Genomic DNA, 18,972 nt, shown 5'->3' with positions numbered 1-18,972 from the left:
CTACATTGCCCGCGCCGAGACAGTGAATGTGAATGTTTTTCATTCCCTTTCTTGAGATCTGAGATCCAAAATGTCGAGCTACCATTTCTCCGTGACCACAAAAGTCTGCAGAGTAACGAGCTGGGCAAGAGGACGGCATTCTACGAGCTTCAGCTGGTCAGAGGAGGAGCTTTAAAAACCTTCTCAAGCCGATCTGAGTAAGAGGTCTGAGGACCCCCCAGCCCCAGCCTGCAGCACGTGGACATTCCCCGCTGGGGTCCAACCGGCAGCTACACCGGCGACAACGCCGGATCCTTAACCCGCTGCGTCACCGGGAAACTCCTCGCCCCGGTTTTGCGCGAGGTCGAGCAGGACTTCTGTCTCCATATCGGAAAACTCGGAGTCCGCTACAGCAGCACTCAGGGTCCTTCCCGGGCGCCGCGCTCGCCCAGGATCAGGGCGGGACGAGCCGCCGCAGCCGCGCCGGGCCGGGCCAGGGCCCGGGTGTCGTCACCGGTGGGCGTCGACGCGGGCCGTGACGCGCAGGCGCGCGCTGGGCACCCCGCTGGGTCCTGAGCCGGCGGCGGGGGCCTGCTCTTCTACGTCATCATTCCCGCGCCGAAACAGGAAGTGACGACCCTCCTGGCGCGCGCCGGGCGCTGTTTCTTCTCAGGCTCCGGGATCGGCGGCGGCGGCGGCGGCGGCGGCGGGTGAGTGGCGGGGCGGGGCGGGCAGGGGGGCGCGGCGCGGCCAGCTCACCCGAGCTCTCGGGTCCCGGTGGGCCTGGGGCGCGTGACCGGGGCGGGCTACATGCCGCGCTTCCTCGTCCCGTCGTGCCGCGGGCGGAACTCGGGGTTGAGGAGGCGGCGGGCCAAGACGCTCCCTGAGCCCACCCCTGCCGTGTCGAACCCCGGGTTAACGCGACTGAACCGCAGAAGCCAGGACCCCGCCGCCCGGTCTGCGAGCGCGCCTTCGGAGCCCCCCATCCCCAGCCTCCCGTGTCCTGTGATGGGGCAGCAGCCGTCAAGTCGGCCAGAGGCTCGCGCAGCCCAGGTGGCCTGTTTTGTTTTTGTTTTTGTTTTCACAATGAGTATAAAGCCACTTATTTTTAAATTAGCAATGAAAGTATCAAGTTTACTTTAAAAAAATGCAAACGACAAAAAATCCTTCACTGATTGTATTCCAAACTGTAAGCCCGGGGCCTCAATCTCAGGAGAGCAAAGGTCTGTGAATAGAGCTTGTCTGCATCTTTCCTGGAGCCAGGCCCCTGTCGGACATCATAGCCATGTGCCAGAGGGAGATCCCCCTTGGCTCTTTCTGAATGCTGGGCAATGACTGGGGGCCAGGAGCTTTTGCAAAGGAAGCCCAGGGCCCCATTCTAGGAAGTGTTAAAGTCAAAGCTGAGATGCAAATCAGAGAGGTTGGCTGAGACTGGGAATCTAAGGGGTTCACCACTGGCTTAGCACAGTCACTACCCTTGAAAGTGCCCTGGCTGTTTCTTCTGTGACAAGGGGGTGCGGGATGGGGATGGTGACAAAGAGTCTGCCAAACTCCTCATCCTGGGAGCAGGCAGAGCTGCTGAGTCCTTGGCCTTCCCCAGGTGACTCAGTCCTGGAGACCTGGAGACAGGATACTCTAAAGGTCACGGGAATGATAGCAAATTGTTGTGGGATGTTCTCAGGATAAGCCGAGCCTCTGGGGAGACTGTCAAGCTGGTCACACCTTCTGTTGTCTAAGCAGAAAAACCTAATGGGGGTTAGCTGAGTCCTAACCCCAGCCCAGGTGGTCTAATAACAGTCTCCTGAGGGCAAAAACAGTGCATGGGGAAGGCCATGTGCTGAGCTGTAAGCTTCACCTGGATGGTCCCATTTCATCCCCGGATGATGCTGTCTTGCAGGTGGTTTTCTTACCGTTTATTGAATGATAAACTGATGTGAAGTAACTGGCCCTAGACATACAGCTATGTAGCTATGAGAGAAAAATGACTGGAATCCAGGCAGTCATTCTCCACGGCCAATCACGTTTTTTTTTTTTTGTTTGTTTGTTTTTGCTTTTTATGGCCAAACCCGCTGCATATGGAAGTTCCCAGGCTAGGAGTCGACTGGAGTCGCAGCTGCCGGCCTACACCACAGCCACCGCAACGCAGGATCCGAGCCACGTCTGCGACCTACACCACAACTCCTGGCAACACCAGATCCTTAACCCAGTGAGCAAGGCCAGGGCTCCAACCCGCTTCCTCATGGATACTAGTTGGATTCTTAACCCGCTGAGCCACAGCGGGAACTCTGTAGGGCCCATCACTCTTAGCGAACATGTGTACTGAGGGCTCAGAAGGCACGGGCGCAAGTGTTCCGCTTCTCATTGAACCACAGCTGGCTGTGTCCTGACACCAATTGAGTTCTTTTTCTTCCCGCAGTGTTTTAAGTCAAATGGGTGATGAAAAGGACTCTTGGAAAGTGAAAACTTTAGATGAAATTCTTCAGGAAAAGAAACGACGGAAAGAACAAGAGGAAAAAGCAGAGATAAAACGCTTAAAAAATGTAAGCTATGTTTTATAAGTTAAGTTTTTTAAAAGAAGATTTAATTTCTTTGCCCTCATTTTTCCATTAGAACAACGCTTCTTCGGTGAAGTTCTTTTGTACTTCCAAATGTCACAGGTGAGCCCAAAGTCTCCTCTAAAAATTAACGAAACATTCAAATGCTCAGTTTACCTTGAAGACGGATTGATAACATACTAAAACTGCGTGTAGACGACCATATCTCCGCGGAGAATAAAGAAAGTATTTTGACTCTAAAATCATTAGTGCATTTGGACTAATTTTTCACATTTCATTACTCTGTTCATGATATTATTTCCAAGTGTTTTTAGTATAGTAGGAAATTGCCTTGAAATTACTATTAATGTTTTACACCTTTCTTGGTTTTTCCAGTAACATGAGAAAACTTTTTTTTGGGGGGGGGGTCTTTTTACCTTTTTCTAGGGCTGTTCCCACGGCATATGGAGGGTCCCAGGCTAGGGGTTGAATAGGAGCCATAGCCACTGGCCTACACCAGAGCCACAGCAACTCGGGATCCGAGCCGCATCTGCAACCTACACCACAGCTCACGGTAACGCCAGATCCTTAACCCACTGAGCAAGGCCAGGGAACTAACCTGCAACCTCATGGTTCCTAGTCGGATTCATTAACCACTGCATCATGACAGGAACTCCAAGAAAACTTTGTGTAATTCAATAAGGGGCATTCAAAGAAATACCTCTTCTGATGAGATTACCAGTGGACCTATCTTAAGTATTTATGAGTATTTTTTGAGACACTCTAAAATGCTTGATGTATAAAATATGCTTTAAGGCTCAGTTTTGGCTCCTATAAACAACTGACATATCTTGCATAGAGTCTGAAGTCCCCTGTCACATGCTGGCTTCAAATTTTTCAGGTTCTGGGTTAGAGTTATGCATAATTCTAATGTCATGGAATTTGAATGGAAAAATTTTATAACATTAGTCCATTCGATGTGAACACGAACGTTTGTCTGGGATGTTGGCGGGGCTTCCGTCTTACTGAAAGTATGCTTATTGGGGAGGAAAATTACTCTCTCCTTGCTTCATAGTCTGATGACCGGGATTCCAAGCGGGATTCCCTTGAGGAGGGGGAGCTGAGGGACCACCGCATGGAGATAACAATCAGGAACTCGCCGTACAGAAGAGAGGACTCCATGGAAGACAGGTGAGGACAGCTGTGGCCCTGGGGAGCTGGAGGCTGAGCCACATGCATCTAAGAGACGGATGGGGCCCTGCTGCAGGGCCGTGGTCCCAGCCGGCCCTTCTCAGTGCTCCCGACCCAAGGTTTTGGTCACCATTGAGATGGCACACGTGGTGTCAGTTGTCACCCCTCCCCTTTATGTGAGAAGACCGTGTGTGTGTTGCTTACTCATGCTTTGGCTCTTCATCAAAGGCAGCACCGTTTCTGTGGGCATTTAAGTAAACTGCTTCGTGTCTGTGCTGCCTGGCGTGATCGCTTCCTACGCTGCGTACAGACACATCCAAGCGGCTGCAGAAAGGTCCCTGAGCAAGGCCTTGGAGCAGAAATGGTTGTGCCTGAGTCTGGGTTCTGATGTTTCTTCCTGTGCCAGGGCTTTCCTCACTTGCTTCCTTTTTTTTCTGTCTTTTTGGGGCTGCGCCTGCGGCATATGGAAGTTCCCAAGCTAAGAGTCCAGTTGGAACCGCAGCTGCCAGCCTACTCCACAGCCACATCTGCAGCCCACACCACAGCCCATGGCAGTGCTGAATCCTTAACCCACTGAGCGAGGCCAGGGATGGATACCAATCAATTTGTTACTGCTGAGCCACAAGGGGAATCCTCTCGTTTCCTTTTTGTGTCCGTCATCAAACAGTTAAACGCGATGTAACCAGAGCTTAAGACCCAAAGGCATGTGGGGTGAATTCTCTTAGGATTTTGGTTATGTAATTAGTTGAAAATATTGTTAAATGGTCTTTCGAGATCATTAAGTTTGATTAAAATTGTGGGACCTTCTTTTTTCACAGTTTCATTGCGTTATTTTTATTTTTATTGTTTTGGACTGCAGCTGCACCACATGAAATTTCCCAGGCTAGGGGTTGAATTGGAGCTACAGCTGCTGGCACACGCCACAGTGATGTAGGATCCAAGCCGTGTCTGCAGCCATGACCACAGCTCACAGAAGTACCAGATCCCTGACCCACTAAGTGAGGCCGGGGATCGGACCTGCATCCTCGTGGATACTAGTCGGATTCATTTCCACTGCGCCACAACAGGAACTCCCAAACCACTGAGGCAGTTCCCATTGTGGCTCAGCAGTTAAGAACCCAGCTAGTATTCATGCGGATGCAGGTTCAATTCCTGGCCTTGTTCGGTGGGTTAAGGAGTCCGTGTTGCCGTTGCTGTGAGCTGAGGTGTAAGCCACAAACTCAGCTCGGATCTGCTGTTGTGGCTGTGGTGTAGACCAGCAGCTGCAGCTCCGATTCGACCTCTAGCCTGGGAACCTCCTTGGGTTGCAGGTGTGGCCCCAGAAATAAGTAAAGTGTGGGAGTTCCCGTCGTGCCTGTTGAGGTTCCCCTTTCTTCGTGTCTTGAGCCCTTCACTTCCCCGGTTTGGAGAAACTCTGGGCTACCCTGAGGCTCCTCGCCGTTCTCTCAAGCGGGATGTAACGCTGCCGTGTCTTCTTTCAGAGGAGAGGAAGACGATTCCTTGGCCATCAAACCGCCCCAACAAATGTCTCGGAAAGAAAAGGCTCATCACAGGAAAGATGAAAAGAGAAAAGAGAAGCGTAGGCATCGCAGTCATTCAGCCGAAGGGGGTACAGCGCGTTTGTTTTCTTCTGTGTTGTGCTGAGATTCCGCCTGTTTCCTCTTCCGTGGTCTTCCGCCTTCCGCAGCGCCCAGCAGAAAGACGGGAGGCCAGGGTTTAGCTAAAAGCTCCAGTTTATTGTAGATCGTTCTGAATAGATGCTTCTTTTTCCTTCTGCTGTGTTTTCTCTTCATTGCATTGTTTTGAGGCAGTTTATCTCCCTATAAAATTGTCTTAATTCACCAAGGGAGGAGGTTCCCTGGTGGTTAATGATGAATGGTTAGGACTTGGCGCTTGCACCGCTGCCTCCTGGGTTCAGTCCCTGGTCTGGGATCCGCGGTCCTGTATCAAGCCGCTGCAGCTAAAAATAAATGAAATAAAGTAACTTTAAAAGGGGGAAAAACGTGGCTTTCATTGCTTTAACGAAGCAACAGATCCTTAAAGATGACCAGTTGATGGGTTAGATTTCGTACTAGTACCAAGAGCTGCTCAGGGTGGTGGTGAAACTGGCCCGAGGCCTGATGTAATCTCACCATTAAACGCACTTGCTTGAGGGGGTCTGTGACACGATGCAGAAACCGGCTAGAGAGCTAAGCTTCGACCTGTATTTTTAACAAATGCTGATCTTTTAAAATCATGGAACATATATAATCTGATCACAGTTTATTCAGTACAGAAAATTTTAAAAAGATAAAAACGGTAGTTCTAGGGGGTTCCCGTCGTGGCACAGTGGAAATGAATCCGACTAGGAACCTTGAGGTTGCAGGTTCGATCCCTGGCCTCGCTCAGTGGGTTAGGGATCTGGCGTTGCTGTGAACTGTGGTGTAGGTCGCAGGCCCGGCTTGAATCTGCCGTGGCTGTGGCTGTGGTGCAGGCCGGCAGCTACAGCTCCGATTAGTCCCCTAGCCTGGGAACCTCCATGTGCCTCGGGTGCGGCCCTAAAACAAAAACAAAAAAAGGAAAAAGGAAAAAAAGTTTTGTTCAGTGAGGATTATTTTGTATTTTCTTACCTGAAGGTTGACTGCGTAGTTGTAGGTCTTCGTCCTTCTTCTTCCCCGAAAGTCATGACTGTTTCTCCAAGCCATGGACTCGATGTTTTCTCGTTCCGTTTCTGGGCACTTTCAAGTTTCTTCATGTGACGGACCCCGTCTTTCCGCAGGGAAGCACGCCCGAGTGAAGGAGAAGGAGAGGGAGCACGAGCGGCGGAAGCGCCACCGGGAGGAGCAGGACAAAGCCCGCCGGGAGTGGGAGAGACAGAAGCGCAGGGAGATGGCCCGGGAGCACTCGCGGCGGGAGAGGTAGGCCTCCCCGGCCTTGGGACCCAGCGCCGTGGGCGGGCCGGGCACGGCGCCCCGCAGGCAGGGACTTGGCGGGGCACGGCCTGAACCCGAGTCCTGGTCCTGGTGTGGCCATGGCTGAGCAGCCCGTCCCTTGGAGCCGAGGCTCCGCTGTGCCTGGGACAGACGTCACGCAGTGAGGTGAACTGCTGGAGAGGAGTGAATGGCTTCCCCTGGAGGCCAGTCGGGGTGGCGTCCCGTTGCTGGATGCAGCAGGGTCCTGGCTCAGGGCAGAGCCGCTGAGTCTGTGGGGAGGGAGCTGGCATCCAAAAGGAGCAGAGGTGTGAGCGTGAAGGCTTGGGCAGGAGAGTGCGGGGCGAGGAATGACGCCCACGCGGGGGGCGGGTGACAGGAGGGGTAGGGATGTCGAGTCACGGCCAGGGGCGTGCTGTTCTCCAGCGCAGTGAGGTGGGGCTGTCTTGGCACAGCCAGTTCGCGAGTGTAAACTCCGCAGAATCAGTGCTCCAGGGTCGGTGGTGTGCGTGCCGCGTGCTCTGTTCACCCAGTAGGTGTGGGCTGAGCTCCACACAGACTGTTCTAGAGGGTCTGACAAGGTGTGTTGTTTAGGGTCTTCTGGGGTCAGAGCAGAAATGTTCAAACAAACGAAGGAAAAGGTAGCAGGAAATCCCAAAGCCCTGAAAGGGTCTAGGAGCTGGGAGACCACTCTCGGGCCTCAGGGTCCCACCAGATGGCACCTGTTTAGCTTAGGGTCTGTCCTCCATGGCCCAGGTGTGAATCCTGGGCCACCTCTGCGTCCTGAGGTCCCTTCTAGAGAAAGCTTGAAGCCAGGCAACTATGAGGAAAGGACGTAGAACAGAAGCTGTTGGCACTTCTAGCAGCCAACCTCATAGATGGCAGGTCACGAAGGTGTCAGAAGAGCCTTCGCTCTCCAGACACGGGGCTGTGCGCCCCGAGGCTGTGGCTGTGTCTAGGATGCAGGTGCTGCGGGCGTGTTCGCCAGCCCCCATGCTGTCCTCCGTCCAGTTTGCTCTGATCCGACACCTGTGCAGACACGGTGGGGACCCAAAGCAGCCAAGCTTGGGAATAAAAAGAAGCACGTGGAGGGAGTTCCCGTCATGGCCCAGTGGAAACGAACCCAACTAGGAACCATGAGGCTGCCTGTTCAATCCCTGGCCTCGCTCAGGGGTTTGAGGATCTGGTGTTGCCATGAGCTGTGGTGAGGTCTCAGATGCAGCACGGATCCTCCACTGCTGTGGCTGTGGTGTAGGCCGGGGCAACAGCTCCGATTGGACCCCTAGCCTGGGAACCTCCACCTGCCGCGGGTGTGGCCCTAAAAAGACAAAAAGACCCCCCCAAAAATAACTAGAACGTCTAGTTTTCTGCCAAAGGTTTTGAGACGCAGAAAAAAATGAGGTTTCACCCCGAGTTGAGGAGGAAGAGTTTCAGCAGAAACCGTGTGCTCCAGGTTTGGCCAAGACTTGGAAGCAGACGGAGCCGTGGACACCAGGCCTTCTGAGGCGCAGGAAGCAGAAGCTCGGGGGAGACGGACAGAGCCTCGGAGGCCCGTGGGACAGCGTCCACTGTTCCGGCAGATGGTCAGTGGCAGGCCCAGGACGGGAAGGGCACAGAGACGTGTTTATAAGAGAATTGCCCCAAACTTCCTCAATTTTTTATTTGACCACAGCCACGGCCTGCAGAAATTCCCGGGCTGGGGATCAAACCCAAGTCACAGCAGTGACCTGAGCCTTAGCAGTGACAACGCTGGATCCTTAACTGCTAGGCCACCAGGGAACTCTAAAAACTGCCCAAATTTGATGAAAAACATTTATCTGTACATCTGAGAAACTCAGTGAAGCCCAAGTCGGATAAGTAGAGAGACACGTTCCAGTCACATGGGCAAAGCAATGAGAAGTTCGTGAAGGGCAGCAGCGAGGGGCCTGCGAGGGGCTCCGTGCTGTCCGTAGGGGCTTCTCAGAAGCAGCGGGGCCAGGAATGCCCACTGTGGCACAGCGGGTTAAGGTCTGGTGTTTTCTCTGCTGCGGCTCGGGTTCAGTCTCTGGCCCAGGAACTTTCATATGCCGTGGGTATGGCGAAAAAGAAACAGAGGGGCCAGGAGGCAGGAAACCCTCCAGCCAGGAATTCTGTATCCAGCAAAACCAGAAATCAGAAGTGAGGGGCAGATGCAGTTCCAGCTGAGCTCCGATGGGACGTCTTCACGGCCAGCAGAGCCAGCCTGACGGCGACCTTCGGGCTGAACGGCAGTGCCCCGAGGCAAAGGCAGGTGCTGCAGGAGGTGCCGCGCAACGGAAAAGCGTCTGGAAACGTGTTTCTTCTCCCCTCTTGCCTTAACTGCTGCGAAAGACACGGTCACGTAAAACAACAGTGGCGAAACACGGTGTGATCACCTAACACACAGCACGGATAAACTGCACAGGGAGGGGCTGTGTCAGCTGGTCCCGCATTTTCTCACAGTCTCTAGAGCAGCCGCTAGCAAAACAATGTCTTAAAAATTACTAACCCGGGGGAGTTCCTGTTGTGGTGCAGCGGAACTGAATCTGACTAGTATCCATGAGGATGTGGGTTCGATCCCTGGCCTCTCTCAGTGGGTTAAGGATCCGGTGTTGCTGTGAGCTGTGGTGTAGGCCGGTGGCTACAGCTCCGATTGGACCCCTAGCCTGGGAACCCCTATATGCTGCACGTGTGGCCCTAAAAATAAAAAAGAATTGAGGCCGAACAAAGTCTGCCTCTGACCACAAAAGAAGTAAATTAGAAGTCAGCAGCAGAAAGAAACTCAGGGGAACCTTCAAATGTTTGGAATCTAACAAATTTCTGAATAACCCATGGCCCAAAAAATAAGTTATCATGAAAAATAGAAAATATTTTGAACTAGGGAGTTTCCATCATGGCTCCATGGAAACGATTCCGACTAGCATCCAGGAGGACTCAGGTTCAATCCCTGGCCTTGCTCAGTGGGTTAAGGATCTGGCGTTGCCGTGAGCTGTGGTGAGCGTCCCAGGCTCAACTCAGATCCTGCGTGGCTGTGGCTGTGGTGTAGGCCAGCAGCTACAGCTCCGATTCGACCTCTAGCCTGGGAACCTCGTATGCCGCGGGATGCGGCCCTAAAAAGGCAAAAACAGTATTTTGAACTAAATGGACAGTGTGTGTCAGAACCACGGGCTGTGACCACGGCTGCGCTGGGAGTGAAGCACTTGGCTTTAAGCACCTAAACCACAGAAGGACGTCGTCAGACCCCAAACCTCCCTTTCTACCCAGAGAAAGCAGAGCAGGGGGAAAGCGAGTCGGGGCTGGCCGGCGCGGTGGCTGCTGGAGGCCCGGGTGGGTGCGTGCGGGCCGCCAGGCGGCAGGGACACGGGAGAACCGAGCGCACAGGTTGCACGTTCTGTGGAAGGTGAACACGGGGCCAGGCCTGACTCACCCCTCAGGGAGACCGGGCGAGGGTCCCTGAGCCTGGGCCCACCCCCCTGAGGTGACAGCTGCACGGTCCCCTCACGGTGTTTTGTTTGCTTCCATCTGAAGACGCCTCCGTTTTAATAGGTCAGCGTCTCCAGTTGTGCTTGGACTTAACTCAGCAGACGCGAGAGTTCAGGATGACGGGTCCCTTTTCGGCCCTTGGCCACCTTACAGTGCCACCAACCACGTGTACTTCGCACTGTCATTGCCCGCGGGACCTCCGTGAGGGCGCGGACCAGGCTCTGGCCCAAGGCTGTGCTCCCCCCGCCCTGGGCTTGAACCGGCTCTGTGGCCCAGGGAGCCCCATGGCCGGGGGACGTGGACCTGAGCTGAGCTGCCAGCTTGGCGTGTCTTGGTCGGCCCACCCTGCGAAGCGTTCTGGCCAGCGGGCTCTTGTCTCCGTGCACAGCGGTTCCCTTCCTCGGGGGACTCCGAGGACCGGGGTTCCTGGGCGGGAGCAAGAGGCACCAGGGGTGGGAAAGAGCTGAGCTGTTTCTGGAAAAGCGTTGCTGTGCGCTCGTTCCAGGGACCGCCTGGAGCAGCTGGAAAGGAAGCGGGAGCGCGAACGCAAGATGCGCGAGCAGCAGAAGGAGCAGCGGGAGCAGAAGGAGCGCGAGCGGCGGGCCGAGGAGCGGCGCAAGGAGCGGGAGGCGCGGCGGGAAGGTGCGGGTGCGGCTGGGCAGCCCCGGGGCAGGGATGGTCCAGCCTGGTGCCACAGGCTGTGCCTGGCATCCTCGCGGGCGAGCCAGCCTCCTGGCCTCTGTCCGGAGCTGCGGCTCATGTGTCAGGGGCTGCGGGTGACACCGCCTGTCCTGCCCTGCGCGCAGTATCTGCACATCACCGGACCGTGAGGGAGGACTACGGCGACAAGGTCAAAGCCAGCCACTGGAGTCGGAGCCCGCTTCGGCCACCTCGAGAGCGGTTCGAGCTGGGAGATGGCCGGAAGCCAGGTGAGGTTGCGGGGCTCGGGCGGGGAGGGCGGGGGAGGCGGTCCTTGGGGTCCGAGCACAGACACTGGCTGCTTTTCACACCGTCAGCATGTGCCGAAGCCCTCCCACCTCGTGCGGCCAGGGCCGTTGGCAGGAAGTAAGTTGTCGGCGAACCCTTTGCTCCTGGTCCTGGGAGGGCTCCCCCCCCCCCGCCCCAGGATTCGGAGGAGCAGCCGCTTCCCTGCGGCTGGGCTTCGTCTCTCTGGGAGGAGCACCGTCCCGTCCTGTTACCCCAGAGCATCCAGGACTTCCTGCTGGTCCGCGGGTTGAGGGTCCGGTGCTGTCACCGCCGTGGCTTGGCTTCGGTTCTGGCCCGGGACGTTCTGCGTGCCCTGGGAGAGAGAACGAAACGTCTCCTCCCGTTGACCTCAGGTGTTCTCTTCTTCAGTAAAAGAGGAGAAGGTGGAGGAGAGAGACCTGCTCTCCGACCTGCAGGACGTCAGCGACAGCGAGCGGAAGACCAGCTCAGCCGAATCCTCCTCGGGTAGGCGGCGCGGCCCGGCCTGGCCTGGTCCGGCCCCTGGGCCAGAGGGGCCCCGCACTCACGGCCAGCGCTTGCCTTCCTGCAGCGGAGTCTGGGTCCGGCTCGGAGGAGGAGGAGGAGGAGGAGGAGGAGGAGGGGAGCAGCAGTGACGAGTCTGAGGAGGAGGAGGAGGAGGAGGAGGAGGAGGAGGAGGAGACAGGCAGCAACTCGGAGGACGCGTCCGGACAGTCAGCGGGTGAGCCGCCGGCGGTCTGGTTTGACAGGAGCCTGGACTCTACAGCAAAGCCTGTCCGGCTCAGAGGAGGACACAGCCGAGCGGAGACGCCCCGTCTCTGGGGCTTCGAAGACCCGCTGGGTCTGTGATGAGGCTTCCGGCCCGGGGCGCCTGAGCCGAGCCTGTTTCTCTTGCAGAAGAAGTGAGCGAGGAGGACGTGAGCGAAGAGGAGGAGCGAGAGGATGACAACCACGTCCTGGTCGGTAAGCCCGTGCGCCGCCGCCGCCGCGTGATGGGGGCTGGCTGCCGGGGCCAGGGCCGGGCGCCCCTGCCACTGACCCATTGCCATCCTGGGGCGGCGGCGGGGCACGGACAAGGAAGCCTGGGGGTTGCCAGACTTGCTCCAACCGCAAGGCTGGGGCCGGCCCAGGGCTACTCGGCGTCTTGTCTCTGCCTCTCAGGGGTCCCAGCCCAGCCAGTGGTGGCCTCTGTGCCGGGCAGAGGTGTGGCCTGTGCAGGGCCCCAGGGCTGCTCCCGCTATTTTCACTGTGTGCCTGCTTAGCCCTCAGGGCGGGCTGGGCTTGTTGCGCGTGCTTGCTCCCAGCTCTGTAACTGGGCCCAACTTCTGAAGTTCCAGAGTCACGGTTTGACCGGGATTCCGGAGAGAGTGAAGAGGGGGAGGAGGAGGCAGGCGAGGGCACCCCCCAGAGCAGCGCCCTCACCGAAGGAGACTTCGTGCCCGACTCCCCGGCCCTGTCGCCCATCGAGCTCAAGCAGGAGCTGCCCAAATACCTGCCCGCCCTGCAGGTCAGGCTCCCTCCCGGCCGTGGGCCTGGCTTCGCGCTGCTGCTCCTGAATGGGGCCTGGGGCTGCAGCCGGGTTCCCGCTGTGCTGTGAGCATCATTGGCCAGGCCCCCTGGTGTCCCTTGTGTCCGCAGTCACAGTCTGGCCTCTTGTCCAGCAGCCCCCATCAGAGAACAGCCCCTGCGGGCCCTCCTCCCTCGCCCTGTCGCCGTGCAGGGGTGGTAGGGCAGTGGTGCGAGTCAGCCCACGTTTTCTAACAAGAAGGCCATAGGAAGGACTTGGGAAAGGGCAGGTCCCCAGGGGGTGAGCGGCCTGAGGTGCGCCTCGCCAGCCGGGGGTGCAGTGCAGCAGGCCGTCTTGGCTGGGCAGGGACAGGGAGCCTGGGGGCGGCGGCGGGGCAGTGCATGCACAGGCACCTGACCCCACTGGGTCTAGTTCGGGTTCAAGGGCACGTTCTCACACAAGAGGCCGGGGGAGCCGCTCCCCGGGCCCTCCTGGGATCTCTCAGCGCGGTTCCCGTGGGCTGTGGCTCCAGGCGCCCGCCCTCATGGTGCTGCCTCCCAGGGCTGCCGGAGCGTGGAGGAGTTCCAGTGCCTGAACAGGATCGAGGAGGGTACCTACGGGGTGGTGTACAGAGCGAAGGACAAGAAGACAGGTAGGCTGCGTCCCCGGGTGGCCTCCTAAGGCAAGGGGGAGGCGTGGGGCCTGGACCTGGCGCCTCAGCCCCCACCCCGGCCTGCAGAGTGTCCAGGGGTGGGGCTGAGACCTCGGCAGTCCTGAGGGCCGCCCTCCCCTGGCGCCCAGCCTCAGCCTGGCCTTATCTGGCCAGGGCACACCTGAGCAACGGGCCCCCTTGGCCCCCTGCTCCCAGAGGCAGAGGTCAGCCTGACCATGAGGCTGGGAGCTGCTGGCATCCAAGCAGGTGCGAGCTGCACACTTGTGGCTCCCGAGCACTGGCGAGGGACACGCGGCGGTGGCGGAGGGTGCGGGAGGGGGCTGCTCAGCCTCGGCCCCCCCCCCCCAGACGAGATCGTGGCTCTGAAGCGGCTGAAGATGGAGAAGGAGAAGGAGGGCTTCCCCATCACGTCGCTGAGGGAGATCAACACCATCCTCAAGGCGCAGCACCCCAACATCGTCACCGTCAGGGTGAGGCGCTGCCCGAGGCGGGGCGGGGGGGAGGGCAGGGCGGGCGGGGTGCCCAGGCGCCGACCCGCCGCATCTCGCAGGAGATCGTGGTGGGCAGCAACATGGACAAGATCTACATCGTGATGAACTACGTGGAGCACGACCTCAAGAGCCTCATGGAGACCATGAAGCAGCCCTTCCTGCCAGGTAGCGACCCCACGGCCCGCAGCCCTGGCCCCGCCGCGGCACCGGGCCAGGCGCACGCGAAACCAGCCCCGTGCCCGCCTGTCACGTCCAGGGGAGGTGAAGACCCTGATGATCCAGCTGCTGCGTGGCGTGAAGCACCTGCACGACAACTGGATCCTGCACCGAGACCTCAAGACATCCAACCTGCTGCTGAGCCACGCAGGCATCCTCAAGGTGCGCCTCGCCGGCGTCTTCACGGGGAGCCCCGTGTGCTGCCGCGGAGGCACCCACAGCCCAGCCTCTGTCCTTGCAGGTGGGGGACTTTGGGCTGGCACGGGAATACGGGTCCCCCCTGAAGGCCTACACCCCGGTCGTGGTGACCCTGTGGTACCGCGCCCCGGAGCTGCTGCTCGGGGCCAAGGTGAGTGTGGGCGTGCGGGAGCCCGCCCCTGGGCTCGGCGGCCCGCCAGCCCCCTGAGCGCCCCCTTGTCCCCCAGGAGTACTCCACGGCCGTGGACATGTGGTCGGTGGGCTGCATCTTCGGGGAGCTGCTCACCCAGAAGCCGCTGTTCCCGGGCAAGTCGGACATCGACCAGATCAACAAAGTGTTCAAGGTGGGACAGGCGGGGCGGGGCGGAGCGAGCCCCCCCTCCCGGCGCCGCGCAGGCCCGACCGCCCTCCCTGGCAGGGCCTGGCTGTTGGCAACCTCCCCTCCCTTAGGACCTGGGCACCCCCAGCGAGAAGATCTGGCCGGGGTACAATGACCTCCCCGCGGTCAAGAAGATGACCTTCACCGAGTACCCTTATAACAACCTCCGCAAGCGCTTCGGGGCTCTGCTCTCGGACCAGGGCTTCGACCTCATGAACAAGTGCGTCGGCCCCCGCCCCGCCCCGGGTCCCGCCCACACCCCGCCCCGGGCCACGCCACGCCCCCGCCCCCGCCCCCGTGCTCCCCGGTGGCGCCAGTGCCCTGTTCTCCCAGGTTCCTGACCTACTTCCCCGGGCGGAGGGTTAGTGCCGAGGACGGCCTGAAGCACGAGTATTTCCGCGAGACGCCCCTCCCCATCGACCCCTCCATGTTCCCCACGTGGCCCGCCAAGAGCGAGCAGCAGAGGGTGAAGCGAGGCACCAGCCCGCGACCCCCCGAGGGAGGCCTGGGCTACAGCCAGCTGGTGAGCCGAGGGCGGGGCCGCGGTGGGCGGGCAGGGGTCCCTGAGTCGGGGCTGGCCTGGAGGGGGACCCACGCTGCCGCTGTGCCCGCAGGGCGACGACGACCTGAAGGAGACGGGTTTCCACCTCACCACCACCAACCAGGGCGCCTCGGCCGCAGGCCCGGGCTTCAGCCTCAAGTTCTGAGGTTCGGCCCGCCCGGAGCCCGCCCTGGAGCTGTCGACCTTGGGGGCTTGGGGGCTCCTGGGTCTGGACCCAGGTCCCACTCTGGAGAGGCGCGGCGGCCGGGGACCCACCTCCAGTCTCGGACTGCTAGTCTTGGGGAGTTTTCCACGTTTTGGTTTTATTTTATCTTGTATATTTGTAGAATTAAATCACATTTTCCTTGTCGGGGGAGGTCAGCTGTATGTTTTCGAGCGTATCAGCCTTGCTCTGCTCTCTGTCCACACCCCACACCCCCTTCACCGCCATGACCACGTGGGCTGGGCCTGTAGGGCACTGGCGATGATGGGGCGCAGAGCTGTGGGGTGGGTTTACTTTGCAACCTTCAGGCCGATGCTTCAGCGCCTTCCTGCCCTGGCCTCAGGGCGCTCCACCCCCAGACCCCCAGAGCCAGCCGCAAGCCGGGCCCCAGGCCGTCTTTGTACCAGGAGGCTGGGTGGTTTAAGACCTGGTGAAACATTCTTGGAGGGAAGGTCTGGTCAGTCCTTCCTGCAGCTGGCCCTGAGCTGGGTCCTGGGCTGCCTGCGGGGGCAGCCTCGGCCCCCACACTCTGGGAGGAGCAGGGGTGCAGGGTGGCCTCCGAGCCCACAGGGGCCTAGGCCTGCCTGGCCCGTGGGACCTCAGCTCCTGGTCTGGCTGGACGGCGTTGCTCAGGCGGAGGGGTGCTTCCCGCTGCCGGGCCCCCCCTACTCCCCCCCGCCTGCACCCAGCCAGCCCCGTGCCGGCCCCCTCGGGGAGGCCTTGCAGCCGCGGCGGCCCCGCCCCCAGCACAGGAGACCCCCTTCCAGCCGGAGAGGCCCCGGCCTGTCCCTGCGCAGCCGGCCGCCGCAAGGGCTGGGCCGCAGGCTCCCCGCCCACTGGGTGCCAGGCTGCCGCCCGCCCTCCCAAGAACGGGCAAGGAGACTTGAGAGAGAAAGTGCTTTATCAGCGCCTCAGCCCCGGCGCTCAGCTCCGCACGCGGACTCGCCAGGAGTAGGTGCTGAGCACGCGCTGCCGCCGGCGCACCACGCAGGTGTAGGTGCCCTCGTTGATGGCGTTGGCGATGATGCTCAGGTGCGCCTCGCCCAGCGCCAGGTAGCCGGGGTAGGAGAACTCCAGGGGCTCCTGGTCCTTGTACCAGCTGCGGGGAGGGCGGAGGGCTGGCCAGGGTCCCAAGGCCGCCGCCGCCGCCGCCGCCCCCGCCCCGAGGCGCCCGGGCGGGGTCACTCACTACACTTTGCCCTTCTTGTGGAGGATCTTCTGGCCGCAGCGGAAGGTCACGTTCCGGCCCTCGGGCACCAGCCTGGTTTTGGTCCTGGGGGGCGGCGCCGTGGCGGCCACCGTGGGAAAGGGGAACTCTGCTCGGGGCGGGGAGGCCGCGTCAGCGCCGGCCCCGCGCCCGCATCCGGCCCCGCACCGGCACCCGACGACCTCACCGTAGCAGAAGTCACAGCTGCTGGGGCACAGCCTCTTCATGAGCCTCCGGCGGGCGTCACAGAAGCCCCTCCGCGCCCAGGACGCGCACACGAACAGTCGGTCCAGGCAGCCTGCGGGAGGACAGCCCGGCCCTAAGGCTCCGGCCCGGCGCCCGCCCCGCCCCCGCCCCCGCCCCGCCCCCACTCACCGTAGAGCCGGTGCAGCCCCCACAGCTCGTCCTGCGACAGCGCCTTCCAGCCGCGCAGTGTGGCGTTGAGGTGCATGAGCGCCCGGCCGTGCTGGGAGTGCATCAGGCCCAGCGCGTGGCCGATCTCGTGGGCCGCCACGTGCACCAGGTCGGTGAGCCACACGCCTGCGGGCCCCTGCAGGTCAGCGCCTCGGACCCCGGCCCAGCCCTCCACCCCCCGCCCGCCGCGCAGCTCCCTGCAGCCCACATAGCTGCGGCAGTGCAGGGAGCCTCCCTCCGCGCAGCCATGGGCAGATAAGAATGTTCCGAGCCAGCGAGGCGGTGAGCTGGCCCCCAGGAATGCGGCTCCGGCTCCGGCTCCAGTGGCGTGGGGTGTGGGGGGAGGGTCGGGGCTCCCGGAACCCAGGCCTACGGCCTTTCGAAGCCTCCCCTCCCGGCCTGCTTGACCCCAGACCCCAGCCACGACCCCCCAAAGCCCTCCCGCTGTGCCCACCGTGGTGCGAGGGCCCCACTGTGGCCAGGCCGGCCGTCACCTTTCTTCCAGCTGTAGCGCGTGGGGCCCAGAACCCAGTACTCGCTGTCGTCGAAGTGGATGCCGCCGTGCGGAGGGAAGAAGGCGTGGGCCAGCTCGCCCGTGGGGCCGTCGAAGCAGTGGTGCAGCGGGGAGACCAGGCAGTCGGTGTGGTTGACGGGGTAGAAGCCTAGGGAAGCACAGGGCTGAGAGGCGGCCCCGGGGCGGGGCAGGGGCGCAGTGCCCACCTCTGCGGAGGTCGCCCACCTATGCGGAGGTCGCTGGGCTGCTCGGGGGCCACCTCGCGGAAGCTGAAGGGGGACACGTCGCTCCACATGCGAAAGGCGGCGGCCAGGCCCCGCCGGGTTTCGCTGGGGCTCAGCAGGTTCCTCGGGAAGGAGAGGATCCTGGGGGGCGGGGGGGCTGGTCAAGGTCAGGGCTGGCGGCCAGGCGGCCCCGCACTGCTCCCCAGGGCCAGGGTCGCACCTGTACGTGAGGTTAAAGTGGTCCCAACGCAGCCTGGCGGGGGTCAGCGTGTAGCGGCGTCTTCGAGGCGCCTGGGGGTGCAGGGGGCCGAGGCTCGGGGTGGTCGGGGCGCCCATGGGGTGGGGCGCGGCCTCTCCCTTCAAGGGAAGCAAGTGGTCCGTGGGGAGGCAGCAGGAGCTGTCCCTAAGCCCAGGACGCGGAGGGAAAAGGGCCTGGAAGGAAACGAAGGCGCCGCCTCCGGCGAGCGCTTTCGGTGCCGCTCTTTGCCTTTCTGCGTCCGAAGGTTCTCCACCCCGGGCGAGGGTTAACAGCCAAAAAGAGAAAGGTTACCAAAACCCAGCTAGGTCGGAGGCGGAGCTGGCGACAGATGCTCCCCCCCACCCCCACCGGCGGACGCACGGACTCGCGGACACAGGGACTCACACCCGGACCGCCGGCGGCCCCGACCCGCCCGCTTCCCGCTCCCCCTCTCACTTGCGCTGCGCTCGCCGCGAGCCGGGCCGCCGGGGCCCCGAGCCGGGCCAAGAGCAGGAGCGCGGGAAGCAGGCACAGCGCGCCCAGCACAGCTCCGAGCCGGCGGGCTTGGTCGCGGGCCCCCGACGCCGCCGAGGGGACGCAGGCGCGGCGGCCCATGGCGCCTGCGGACTCGCTGTCGGGGCTCATCGGGGCGGCGGGGAGGCGCGGCAGCGGCTCGGGTTACAGCCCTGCGGGGAGGGGGGCGCGGCCGCCCCTGAAGGGAACCAGCTGGCCGCCCGCTGTCGGGAGCAACCCCGCCGCCTCCAGCCTGGGACGCGGGGACCTGGGCTTGTGGGTTGGTGGCAGTGGCCTGGGCAGGGCCCGCTGGGCGGGGTCATGGGGGGGGGAGTAAGACAAGAAGGGCCCCCGGACGCCAGAGAAGGGACAGCTCAGGCTTAGGCAGGGCTGGTCGCCTGGGGTCCCCAACTCGCTGGGGGGATTGAGTGACTTGGCAGCTTTTTTCCTAAACCGAGCCCCCGCCCCAGCCCGCTGGACACTGAATGAGACCCGGGAGCGTGGCCAGCTCTGGACACGTCTCCCCACTCCATCCCCGCAGGCGCAGGCCTCACAGGGACCCCACGAGAGGGGAG

At 61.0% G+C, this 18,972-nt stretch overlaps 2 protein-coding genes across 4 annotated transcripts; one reads left to right on the top strand and one right to left on the bottom strand.

Moving 5' to 3' along the window:
• The first annotated feature begins 590 nt into the window (after positions 1-590).
• LOC125133080 (cyclin-dependent kinase 11B) lies at positions 591-15,451 on the top strand. Of its 3 annotated transcripts, none has more exons than XM_047791092.1 (20): positions 591-689; positions 2,396-2,519; positions 3,589-3,704; positions 5,186-5,313; positions 6,463-6,601; positions 10,599-10,735; positions 10,900-11,022; positions 11,450-11,545; positions 11,631-11,780; positions 11,957-12,022; positions 12,391-12,566; positions 13,128-13,218; positions 13,588-13,709; positions 13,790-13,895; positions 13,987-14,108; positions 14,188-14,295; positions 14,372-14,488; positions 14,595-14,743; positions 14,857-15,046; positions 15,138-15,451. In XM_047791092.1, exons 2-20 carry the CDS (start codon positions 2,409-2,411, stop codon positions 15,228-15,230), a joined length of 2,340 nt encoding a protein of 779 aa, XP_047647048.1. In that variant the 5' UTR covers positions 591-689; positions 2,396-2,408; the 3' UTR covers positions 15,231-15,451. The 3 variants fall into 3 exon arrangements, with proteins under 3 accessions (XP_047647048.1, XP_047647050.1, XP_047647051.1); XM_047791094.1 differs by lacking the exon at positions 591-689 and adding an exon at positions 950-1,032; XM_047791095.1 differs by lacking the exon at positions 591-689 and having other exon boundaries at positions 2,501-2,636.
• Positions 15,452-16,170: 719 nt separating this feature from the next.
• On the bottom strand, positions 16,171-18,676 carry MMP23B (matrix metallopeptidase 23B). The gene is made up of 8 exons (XM_047791096.1): positions 18,341-18,676; positions 17,867-18,003; positions 17,648-17,787; positions 17,403-17,570; positions 16,870-17,034; positions 16,682-16,792; positions 16,477-16,603; positions 16,171-16,386 (listed from the first exon to the last, which is right to left on the bottom strand). Exons 1-8 carry the CDS (start codon positions 18,527-18,529, stop codon positions 16,212-16,214), a joined length of 1,212 nt encoding a protein of 403 aa, XP_047647052.1. The 5' UTR covers positions 18,530-18,676; the 3' UTR covers positions 16,171-16,211.
• Between the last annotated feature and the right edge of the window lie 296 nt (positions 18,677-18,972).

Source organism: Phacochoerus africanus, chromosome 8, assembly GCF_016906955.1.
Source record: "Phacochoerus africanus isolate WHEZ1 chromosome 8, ROS_Pafr_v1, whole genome shotgun sequence".
Lineage (NCBI taxonomy): Eukaryota > Metazoa > Chordata > Mammalia > Artiodactyla > Suidae > Phacochoerus > Phacochoerus africanus.
This window is presented reverse-complemented; position numbering and strand designations above follow the sequence as displayed.

Bases quoted from the DNA above. Each gene is read 5' to 3' on its own strand.
- MMP23B (XM_047791096.1), bottom strand. From the start codon at position 18,529: ATGAGCCCCGACAGCGAGTCCGCAGGCGCCATGGGCCGCCGCGCCTGC. The intron at 17,788-17,866 runs GTGCGACCCTGG...CCCGCCCCCCAG, and splicing joins CACTTTAACCTCACGTACAG to GATCCTCTCCTTCCCGAGGA. The intron at 17,035-17,402 runs GTGACGGCCGGC...AGGGGCCCGCAG, and splicing joins GCGCTACAGCTGGAAGAAAG to GCGTGTGGCTCACCGACCTG.
- LOC125133080 (XM_047791092.1), top strand. From the start codon at position 2,409: ATGGGTGATGAAAAGGACTCTTGGAAAGTGAAAACTTTAGATGAAATT. The intron at 11,023-11,449 runs GTGAGGTTGCGG...TCTCTTCTTCAG, and splicing joins GGGAGATGGCCGGAAGCCAG to TAAAAGAGGAGAAGGTGGAG. The intron at 12,023-12,390 runs GTAAGCCCGTGC...CAACTTCTGAAG, and splicing joins TGACAACCACGTCCTGGTCG to TTCCAGAGTCACGGTTTGAC.